The sequence below is a fragment of the Callorhinus ursinus genome, unplaced genomic scaffold, assembly GCF_003265705.2.
Source record: "Callorhinus ursinus isolate GAN/ISIS: 27379988/994484 unplaced genomic scaffold, GSC_fseal_2.0 scaffold42, whole genome shotgun sequence".
NCBI classification, from domain to species: Eukaryota; Metazoa; Chordata; class Mammalia; order Carnivora; family Otariidae; genus Callorhinus; species Callorhinus ursinus.
The window spans coordinates 2,788,619-2,800,408 of NW_027397104.1; the positions used below are offsets into that span (position 1 = coordinate 2,788,619).

General features: G+C 44.2%; 1 protein-coding gene across 1 annotated transcript in view; it reads left to right on the forward strand.

Annotated features, from left to right (window-relative positions):
• DCAF12 (DDB1 and CUL4 associated factor 12) overlaps positions 1-11,790 on the forward strand; it is a 31,566-nt gene continuing 19,776 nt past the window's right edge. The window contains exons 1-2 of the mRNA XM_025852837.2: positions 1-598; positions 1,656-1,910. Coding sequence (XP_025708622.1) covers positions 521-598; positions 1,656-1,910 — 333 coding nt within the window. The 5' untranslated portion in view covers positions 1-520. The remainder of the gene's footprint in view (positions 599-1,655; positions 1,911-11,790) is intronic.

Below are 11,790 nucleotides of genomic sequence, written 5' to 3' on the forward strand. Positions count from 1 at the left end.
TTCCGGGTGCTTGCGGATGGGCAGGCGGGGGTCCGAGGTCGACCGCCAGAACGCAGATTCCTCTGACCCCAGGTCTTCCACCTCCAGCGGCCATCTGACGACCGTTGGAAATGCGCGGGCGGCCGCAAAACAACTGCCGCGGACTCTCCACTTGCAGGCTGTAAACCCCACCCCTGAAGGCCCCGCAGCGTCTCCGCGGCGATATGCCGCGAAGTGCGGCTGCGCAAGGGTGACGGAGCACGGGGGAGGGGGTGTTTTGGTTCTAGCCGCTCGCCGTCCTTTCAGACTCGTTAGTCTGAAAGCTGCTCTTTCCTTCCTCCCCTGTCCCTTCCCTTTCCCTTTCCCGGCCCCAGTCCTCCCTCCCTCCTTTCCCTTTGCCTGCCTTCCCGGGTCCGGGCCATTTTCCGGGCCAGGCGCACAAAAGTGCGCGGCCCCGGGGCCCAGTATATGACCCGCTGTCTTGCTAACCCTCGCTACCCACGCCCCATGTGGCTGCGGGGCCGCTGCGGCGCTGCCCACTATGGCCCGGAAAGCAGTTAGCAGGAAGCGGAAAGCGCCCGCCTCGCCTGGAGCTGGGAGCGACGCTCAGTGCCCGCAGGTGAGGGCTGAGAGGCCTGGACCCGTGTTACATCGCGGAGGCACCCAGAGGGGGATAGGGTTCTAAGGCCAGGGAACCGGAACCGGGGACCAAGGTCTGTAGTCAGAGGTGAGCCAAGAGCGGAGTCCCAGCCTTTTGGGACAGGGCCGGGCCCTCAGGAGTTCATAGATCTGAAAGGCCAGAGGAATGAGGAGCTAAAGGGAAACTTGGAAACGGGGCATATTCCGCGGAAGGCCTGCAGCCGGTCGTGGGGCTTTTGGGGAAACTAGAATCTTGGCTTTGGAGGAAGGAAAACCGACATCGAGGGGAATCAGGAACAAAACCTCCCAGAAGATACAGGCAGGGAGAGTGAATTCCCCCTTCCGTGGCTTTGGGAAGCGGAGATGATTGCGTCCTTTATAAGGGAAGGAGTTTCCTCTGGATACTTCAAGCCCTGGGGTGGGCTTTTTGGCTCTTGGACCGGTATAAAAAACAGCAGTTCTTGTTAAACGCGTATTCGAACTCTGATTTCCCGTGCTTCCTACCCCGTTAGTATTTGATTTTTCGAATTCTTAAAACCGCCAGGAGCGTGGGCCTGGTGACGGGGGGGGGGGGGGTCGCCCTGATAGCGCATCCCTGGAAGACCTGGGACCCCAGGCTGGCCCCAGCTGCACTCTCCATGCTCCACGGGGAGTACAGACTAAGAGGAAGAAGGGTCCTGGGTAGAGATGCAGCCCGGGTCGGTGTAGTAATTATTTGGTCCCTCATTCCCTTCTCTATCAAGGATAACTTTAGGGGCCCTGAAGCCTTCACCCCTAACAGGGCTAGTAAATCTTTTGATCTCTTTTCTGCTTCCTTTTCCTTGTCTTTCAGGCCTTGTTTCTCATAGGTAGGTTTGACTATGAGCAGTATCTTCTCAGTTTTGGAAGAGTTAACCTGGACTTTCTATATTGAGATTTGTTCTGTTGTATTTCTGTTTTATGTAAATCCTGCAGGAGGAGTTCTTGGTGATACAGGAGAATCCCTTGTTCTGAAGGAAGGTAGCCAAAGCCCTAATTTCTAATGTTGCTTTCCACAGTTTGGCTGGGATCACTCACTTCACAAAAGGAAAAGACTCCCCCCAGTGAAGAGATCCCTAGTGTACTACCTGAAGAATCGAGAAGTCAGGCTTCAGAATGAAACCAGCTATACTCGAGTGTTGCATGGCTATGCAGCACAGCAACTTCCCAGTCTCCTGAAGGAGAGAGAGTTTCACCTTGGGACCCTTAATAAAGTGTTTGCATCTCAGTGGCTGAATCATAGGCAAGTGGTGTGTGGCACAAAATGCAATACGGTAAGCGTCTGGGGGGTAAGTGAACCTTATCCTAGCGCCTGAATACATTTTGGCTCCACATGCTCTAGAACCTCTCACTGCTCATTTTCCCCATCAGTTTCTTTTGGGAGGAGATTGCCTCACTCTGCTTTCCATTCCCTCCTATCTGTTGATAACTTCTTCCTCTCTGTCCTTTTTCCCACTTCCTCATCTTCTTGATAGATCTTCGGAGGAGTCTGTTTCTTTAGGCCTCTTGCCGTACAGCTGTTCCACTGCTTTTAGAGTTCTTTGACCTCATGTTTTTATGCTGCTTTTTAAGTCAGAAACCTTAGAGGAAAGACTTAGGAAAGAATGATGCTGGGGAGGGGGGTGGGGGGCTGGGTTAGCCTGGTGATGGGTATTAAAGAGGGCACATTCTGCGTGGAGCACTGGGTGTTATGCACAAACAATGAATCATGGAACACTACATCAAAAACTAATGATGTAATGTATGGTGATTAACATAACAATAAAAAATTATTTTAAAAAGAATGCTCAGGGCATCATTCAGGGTACATAAAAGTGGAAACCTAGGTCTTATCTGCGAAGCTAAGGGCACATATAAGAATATTTTAAGTAGCACTTGGAGAGCGCCTTTGTGGCACAGTTGGTTCAGCATCCGACTCATGGTTTTGACTCAGGTCATGATCTCAGGGTCATGAGATTGAGCCCTGTGTTGTGCTCTGTGATCAGCATGGAGTCTGCTTGAGATTCTCTCTCTTTCCCTCGGCCCCTCCCACTCATGTGCATGAGCTCTCGCTCTAAAATAAATCTTCAAAAAAAAAATAAACTAGCACTTGGTTCGGGATAGGAATAAAGCAAACCTTTTTTTTCCCAAACATTCTTTTTTAGGGAGTAGAATCCAAAGTAGAATTAAAGATTTCCTTTTTTTTTTTTTTTTAAGATTTTATTTATTTATTTGACAGAGAGAGGGAACACAAGCAGGCGGAGTGGGAGAGGGAGAAGCAGGCTTCCCGCTGAGCAGGAACCCCATGCAGGGCTCAATCCCAGGACCGTGGGATCATGACCTGAGCCGAAAGCAGACACTTAACAACTGAGCCACCCAGGTCCCCCTGAAGATTTAATTTAAGAAAAGGTAGAGAAGGAGCACCTGGGTGGTTCAGTCATTAAGTGTCTGCCTTCGGCTCAGGTATCCCAGGGTCCTGGGATTGAGCCCCGCATCGGGCTCCCTGCTCAGTGGGAAGCCTGCTTCTCCCTCTCCCACTCCCCCTGCTTGTGTTCCCTCTCTCGCTGTGTCTCTCTCTGTCTCAAATAAATAAAATCTTAAAAAAAAAAAGGGTAGAGAATGTGTGTTTGGTGGTATATTTCAGGATGTAAATGTTCTTTGCAAAGTAGCCTCCTGAAAAGGATTCAAAAGAGAGAAAAACTATTACATGAGGAAGAGAGTGTTTTTACACAGAATGAGTTAGAAAATAGCTATACATGAATGAAGGGAAAAATTTATCAGCTATATAATCACAATTATAGGCATAGATAAAATATGTGAATCCAGGTTTGGATATTGCAGATATGTTTGGAACAGAAGGACACAAATATCATAATGTCAGAGGAATGGCAAGAGGCAGGGCCTGGAGGTAGGAAATGATTCCAGACGAAGCATGAGAAAAGATGGGATATAGGCTCAACTGCTCTCTCTGTTTTCACCTTACACAGAAACACAGCTTGGATTAATTGAAAGAGAGGAGGTTGCTTTAGATCAAGAGTGTCTTAAGTACTAGAAGTGTTTGTTTATAAAGGACATAGGCAAAGATTTAAACATGAGTTTTAAGGAAGGAAATATTCTAATCTTGGTGGTTGGGGCCCAGCTGGCATTTCCTCTTCTGTTGAAGGTTGCTGCTTATCATACAGAAGCCTTTCAAAACTGAGTAGTGGTGGCAAGCCTCTATAAAACTTCCTTTTCCTAGTCTCGCAGGCCACCACTCATGGTTTAAGAGAACTGTCATTATTGTCACTTGGAATAGAAAAAGATCTCCCATTTGGAGGAATTCATTCTACTCCACATAAACCATTAGTGTTTTGCCCAGCAAATGCTGTTGAATTATAAACTATGTTAATCATAGTCTCCTTCTTGAATTTATTGACCCTATTTTGAAGGTTTGCATAATGTTAAGTAATAATTTAATGTACTCTTAATACCTGCCTCTTTCTCTCTTCCTGTTTCCTCATAACCTAACATGTTTAAATGAGGGCCTGTTTTCTTTATAATTTGTGTTGTTACTTGCTTAGCTTCCAGAACCAAAGCAGGGAACCAGGAATGCTGCTCTTTGAACTTTCTGACATTGGACAAATGAGTCCCTTATCTGTGCCTTTGTTTTCCCATCTGTAACATGGGAGTGATAATGTCCAGAGCTGAGAAGGTGGCTGTGCACCTTGGGAAATACTTGAAGTTAGCAATATCTTTCTTATGCAAAAATAGTGGTGATAATGAATGCAAAGCTTTTTCCAATGCTCTTTGCATTCCCTGGGACGTCCCTCATTTTGAAAGAGGAAAATTAAACAATTAGAATTATCTTTGGATAATATGTCAAGATTTTGGGGGGGAAAGAGTTTGTGTTGGAGTCTCAATAATAAATGAAGTTTTGAATATTGAAATTTTGCTATCAATGAAGCAATTTTAATGTATTAGGTAGGAAAAGTATACAACTACTTATATCCTAAAATAGTCTGTACCTTCAGGTTAGAAGCTGTTTTTGTCTTGGGTGCTGTTGGTATTCATCAGCATTTAACTGAATGTATACAAATGCTAAAAAAGTAAGGTTATGGGGCACCTGGGTGGCTCAGTTGGGCGTCTGCCTTAGGCTCAGGTCATAATCTCAGGGTCCTAGGATCTTTAGGCTCTGCTCAGCACGCAGTCTGCTTCTCCTTCTCCTTCTGTTCTCTTGCTCTCTCTCAAGCAAATAAATAAAATCTTAAAAAAAAAAAAAAAGCCAAGTTATTTCCCAGTTAACTAGCTTGGGGCAGTGGTTTTGAAAAACCTCTGCTGAGGCCTTAGATCATCCTTTTCGAAAAAAAGCAGATATATTTTGTAAATCTTTTTGTAGCTTGATATCTGAGGTGAGAATTGCCCTGTGCTGTGTTGCCACACTCAAACTAGGAGCAGTCATTCAACCCCCTGAATTTTCTGGGCCCAGTAAGCACAAGAAGGACCATAAAAATGGCCAACTCTTTTTTTTTTTTTTTTTTAAGATTTTATGTATTTATTTGACAGAGAGAGACACAGCAAGAGGGGGAACACAAGCAGGGGGAGTGGGAGAGGGAGAAGCAGGCTTCCCGCGGAGCAGGGAGCCCGATGCGGGGCTTGATCCCAGGACCCCGGGATCATGAACTGAGCCGAAGGCAGACGCTTAACGACTGAGCCACCCAGGGACCCCTGTTCTAATCATTAATAACATTTGTATGGTTATATTTTTACTAAATTACCAAAAGAGAAAGGCATAGGGGCACTTGGGTGGCTCAGTCATTAAGCGTCTGCCTTTGGCTTGGGTCATGATCCTGAGGACCTGGGATCGAGCCCCACATTGGGCTCCCTGCTCCGCAGGAAGCCTGCTTCTCCCTCTCCCACTCCCCCTGCTTGTGTTCCTTTTCTCACTGTGTCTCTCTCTGTCAAATAAATAAAATCTTTTAAAAAAACAAACGAGAAAGGCATAGTATAACCTTAATTGGAACATGGGCCTAGAAACCAGGATGGGTAGGTATATTTTTCTGGTTTAGGGTTACAAAGTCAGATTGTCTACAGAGCCAGACAGAAAAGCTAAGTAAGAGAAGCTTGCCAGGCGCAAGACAGTAAGTTGTGGGGACTGCAAAGAGCCAGAGAAGGTATTCTTGGCTCCAAGCAGTTGTTGCCATGCAAGAATCTGAGCCTATTGTTAATTTTCCTTTTTTTTTCTTTTTTAAGAGAAACTGGAAATCTGGATTTTTATGGGGAAAAGTATCAACCACTTATGAAGATTATTGAGAATCTGGTGTGACAAGAGCTTTATGTATCTGGAAGAGAATTGTGAGATTAAGGTTGGAAAGGTTCATTAGGATCAAATTATGGAAGCCATTGAGTGTCCAGCTAAGATCTTATTTGGTGGGGAATGGAGAGACAAGACCCAAGGATTTTAAGCTGGGAGTGGAGTACTGCTTTAGGGAAAGCAGTTACAGGATGCTAGTGCTATAGTATAAATGAAGTAATGAGGACCAAAAGCAGGATAGTGGCAGGGAGAGAGTGAGAAGACAGATAAATCTTAAGAGAGGCGCCTGGCTGGTTCATTCAATGGAGCATGAAACTCTCTTGATCTTGGGATCATGAATTTGAGCCCCATGTTGGGCATAGAGCCTACTTTAAAAAAAAAAAAAATTTTTTTTTAAGTACATTTTAAGAGGTAAAATCTGTAGGGACACCTGAGTGGCTCAGTTGGTTGAGGGTCTGCCTTAGGCTCAGGTCATGATTCCGGGGTCTTGGGATCAAGTCCCACATGGGGTCCCTGCTCAGCATGAGGCCTGCTTCTCCCCCTGCCTGCCTCTCCCCCTGTTTGTGCTCTCTCTCTCTCTCTCTCTTTCTCTGACAAATAAATAAATAAAATCTTAAAAAAAAAAAAGAGGTACAATCTGTAGATGGTCAGATGCTCAGATATAATCCAGAGGATTAAGTTAAAATTGATACTGATGTCTTTTTTTTTTAATTTTTTTATTGTTATGTTAACCACCATATATTACATAATTTGTTTTGGTGTAGTGTTCCATGATTCATTGTTTGTTCATAACACCCAGTGCTCTATGCAGAATGTGCCCTCCTCAATACCCATCACCAGGCTAACCCATCCCCCCACCCTGATACTGATGTCTTGAAGACCTGGGTAACTGGAAGGATGGCAGGAGAGGAAGGAGTATTAAACAGATTTGAAAAGAAAATGAGTTTAGTTTTGTGCTTTCACTTAGTTGAAATTTAAGAGGTGTAAAAATTGAAGTTAGTGATTTGGGAATGGTCATCTATGTATAAGGGATTATTGAAATTAGTGCACTACCATGGGAGAGACGGTAGAGAAGACACTCTTAAGTCCCATAAACCTTCCCTAAAATTGCAGAAATTTCATTATATGTGTATTTTCTGGGCACAATGAGTTCGGGAGGTGGTATGGGGAGCATTCTGTAGTTTTCATTATATTTTCAAAAGGACTACTGTGAGCCAGAAATGGGTACGAACCATTGATACTGAAAGGGTAGCTATAAAGATAGAATCTTGGAGCAGGAAGGTCAGAGGAGAACTAGGGCTATTTTGGGGCACCTGGCTGGCTTAGAAGAGCATTCGACTCTTGATCTCAGGGTTGTGAGTTGGAGCCCCACATTGGGTGTAGAGATTACTTAAATATAATTTTATTTATTTATTTATTTTTAAAGATTTTATTTATTTGAGAGAGAGAGAGAATGAGAGAGAGCACGAGAGGGAAGAGGGTCAGAGGGAGAAGCAGACTCCCTGCTGAGCAGGGAGCCCGATCCCGGGACTCCAGGATCATGACCTGAGCCGAAGGCAGTCACCTAACCAACTGAGCCACCCAGGCGCCCTAAAATAAATATAATTTTAAAAAAGAAGGAAAGGGAATATTTTGAGAGGGGGCAGTTTAAGACAAAGATGGTGATAGAGTGATAATGTATGCAGAGTTTGAGACATATAATTTTAGATTATTTCTCATTTACTGATACCCTTCAGCCAAAGACTATCAGGAACTTAGTAGATACAATTGCTTATTGCAACTACAGAGAACCTAAACCAAAGGGAACCATGAGACCTCTCAGTAAGAGGGTGTTACAAAGGACTTAAAAGGGCGATTTGGGGGAATGCTTAAGGAAATGGGATTTTCACAGGAAAATTTACTGGGAAATTATTTTTACCAAGATACCAAGGCCTAGCTGATAGTACCAGGCTAACTACTAGATGTCAGGGCTGCTTGCTTTTTCTCAGCATCTTCCAAAGTAATAAATGGTCACGGGTATACTGCTGAATTCACACATAGAGTTGGTGGATTATAATGAAGCAGAAAAGGGGTGCCAGGCTGGCCCAGTTTGTGTAGAGCATATGACTCTTGATATTGGGGTTGGAAGTTTGAGCCCCACATTGAGTATAGAGATTACTTAAAAATAAAGTTAAAAAGAATGAAGCAGACAAAATGAGTTTGGGCTGCGATTTGTTGTCAGATGGGAGGAAGAAGAACTTTTGAGGAGCCTAATTTTGGGTGTGGAGAGGAATGGTAGACACCAGGGTTGAGAAAATAGCTGTAATGTTGTCCCTGAGTTTCCATATGCAGATTCCTGAAATGATAAAAGCAGAATATGAAATCCAGTCTGAGACACAGGAAAACAAAATATGGTGAAGTGTGGGAGTTTTGCTCTGACCAGATCTTTAATTCTTGCTCCTTCATTTTATTTTTTTTTAAGATTTTTTTTATTTATTCATTTGAGACACAGAGATACTGAGAGAGAGAGAAAGCATGAGCAGGAAGAGAGGCGGAGGGAGAGGGAGAAGCGGGCTCCCCGCTGAGCCAGGAGCCCAATGTGGGGCTCGATCCCAGGACCCCGGGATCATGACCTGAGCCAAAGGCAGACGCCTAACCATCTGAGCCACCCAGGTGCCCTGCTCCTTCATTTTACTATTTTATTTCCCCAAAGGGATTACAGCCTCTTATTTTTACTTTTTTTTAAGATTTTATTTATTTATTTATTTAAGATTTTATTTATTTATTCATGAAAGACAGAGAGAGAGAGAGAGAGAGAGAGGCAGAGGGAGAAGCAGGCTCCCAAGGAGCAGGGAGCCCGATGCGGGACTCGATCCCTGAGCTGAAGGCAGACGATTAACCATCTGAGCCACCCAGGCGCCCAAAGATTTTATTTATTTGACAGAGAGTGTGCACACAAGCAGGGGAGCTGCAGGCAGAGGGAGAAGCAGGCTCCCCGCTGAGCAGGGAGCCTGACGTGGGACTCGATTCCAGGACCCAGAGATCATGACCTGAGCTAAAAGCAAACGCTTAACTGACTGAGTCACCCAGGCGCCCCTCAGAATATTTGACTTTATTTTTTTTTTTTTTAAGATTTATTTATTTGACAGAGAGAGACATAGCAAGAGAGGGAACACAAGCAGGGGGAGTGGGAGAGGGAGAAGCAGGCTTCCCGCAGAGCAGGGAGCCTGATGTGGGGCTGGATCCCAGGACCCTGGGGTCATGACCTGAGCTGAAGGCAGACGGTTAATGACTGAGCCACCCAGGCGTCCCTATTTGACTCTTTTAGAGAAAGATTTTATTTTATTTTATTTTTTGAAGATATTATGTATTCATCTGACAGAGACACAGCAAGAGAGGGAACACAGATGGGGAGAGGGAGAAGCAGGCTTCCCGCCAAGCAGGGAGCCCGATGTGGAGCCTTATCCCAGGACCCTGGGACCATGACCTGAGCCGAAGGCAGATGCGTAACGACAAAAAGAAAAAAAGAAAAATGATAGACTTGCTATGTTGATTCTGGGCCCCATTTCTTAATTTTCTTTGTGCTTATGGACAAGCCCCAGATACTGTTCCTAAGACTTTCTTCTGTCACCTTTAAAATAAATGGAGTAGTACCTGCCCAGCAGATCATGAACAGAATTAAATAAAATGTTGGTTAGCACAGTGTCTAAAATTTATGTTTAGTAAATTGTTGATCTAATTAATGGTGGCGATGATTTGATGGTTCTACACTTTAGGTGTATTTCTGGCCAGATTCAGGTATGCTTAATGTAAATAGGATTTCTATATCCTATAAATGGCTTCTTTTCTGTATGCCAGTCACATCCCAAGTATCTTAAACACTTTTTTTAAAAGATTTTATTTATTTATTTGAGAGAGAGAGAATGAGAGATAGCACGAGAGAGAAGAGGGTCAGAGGGAGAAGCAGACTCCCTGCCGAGCAGGGAGCCTGATGAGGGACTCGATCCCGGGACTCCAGGATCATAACCTGAGCCGAAGGCAGTTGCTTAATCAACTGAGCCACCCAGGCGCCCATCTTAAACACTTTTAAATAATTCATCTAGGGGCTTCTGGGGGCTCAAGATGGTTAAATGTCTGCCTTTGGCTCAGGTCTTGATCCTGGAGTCCTGGGATTGAGCACCACATCAAGCTCCCTGCGCAGTGGGGAGTTTGCTTCTCCCTTGCCCTCTGCCCTTCCACCCCGGCTTGTCCACTTGTTTGCTCTCTCAAATTAAAAAAAAAAAAAATCTCTATTTATTATGTAATTACCTAAGGAAGTACAATTAGGAAATTATATTTAATTTCATTATAAGAATACAGATAAAAGCAAAATATTTTACTGTGTACAAATTATAATACCTAGTTCTGATAAGGATGTAGTGGAACAGGTGTGTATATATATATTATATATGTATATGTAGCCACTAAAACCTTTTATCGGCAGTAATTTGGCATTATATTTCAAGTCTGGTACATATTGCTGAATGAAGGGCCTTAAAGTATTATACCCTTTGACCTAATATTTTCAGACCAGGGAATTTATCCAAAGGAAGAGAAGTCTTTTTTGACAAGATAATCATTGGAAACTATTTTATCTAAATACTAACAAAAGGAGGGGTGCCCGGGTGGCTCAGTCGGTTAAATGTCTGCATTTGGTTTGGCTCAAGGCATGATCCTGGGGTCCTGGGATCTTGGGATCGAGTGGGCTCCCTCCTGAGCGGGGAGTCTGCTTCTCCCTCTTCCTCTCCTTCTAGCCCCTCCCCCTGTTCCTGCCCAAGCACACTCTCTCTCAAATAAATAAATAAATAAAATCTTTAAAAAAAATAATAAAAGAATACTTGAGTACTTTATGGTAAATCACATCTGCATGATATTATGCAGAAATTAACATAATTATGAATACTAATAGCGCACAAAGCTTTTTCTTTTTTTTTCTCCCCCCAAGATTTTATTTAGTGGAGCACCTGGGTGGCTTAGATGGTTAAGCGTCAGCCTTCAGCTCGGGTCATGATCTCCTTGTCCTGGGATCCAGCCCTGCATCCCTACTGAGCAGAGAGTCTGCTTCTCACTCTCCCCGTGCTCCTCCATACCCCACTCATGCTTTCTCTCTCTCTCAAATGAATAAATAAAATCTAAAAAAAAAAAATAGGGGTGCCTGGGTGGCTCATTCGGTTAAGCGTCTACTTTCGGCTCGGGTCCACTTCTCCCTCTCCCTCTGCCTGCTGTTCCCCTTGCTTGTGCTTTCCCCCTCTCTCTCTGTCAAATAAATGAATAAAATCTTTAAAAAATTTTTTTATTTTTATTTTTTAAAGGTTTTATTTATCCATTTGACAGAGACACAGCGAGAGAGGGAACACAAGCAGGGGGAGTGGGAGAGGGAGAAGCAGGTCTCCCGCCGAGCAAGGAACCTGATGCTCCCTGATGCTGGGCTCGATCTCAGGACCCTGGGATCATGACCTGGGTGGAAGGCAGCTGCTTAACCAACTGAGCCACCCAAGAGGCGAAACACACAGAGCATTTGATATGTTAAATGTAATGAGAGACAAAATTCTTCTTTTTTTTAATTTATTTAGTAATCTGTACACCCAATGTGGGGCTGGAACTCACAGCCTCTAGATCAACAGTTGCACGCTTCTCTGACTGAGCCAGCCAGGTGCCCAAGATACAAAATTTCTATCTGTGCTTATTATAGCTATACATAATTATGCATGCATGTGGTTAAGGACTAAACAGGAACTGGACAAATGAAAAAACACATTTGAAAAGACAGGGGGCACCTGGCTGGCTCAGTCAGTGGAGCGTGTGACTCTTGATTCTAGGGATCGTGAGTTTGAGACCCATGTTGGGCAAAGAGATTACTTCATAAA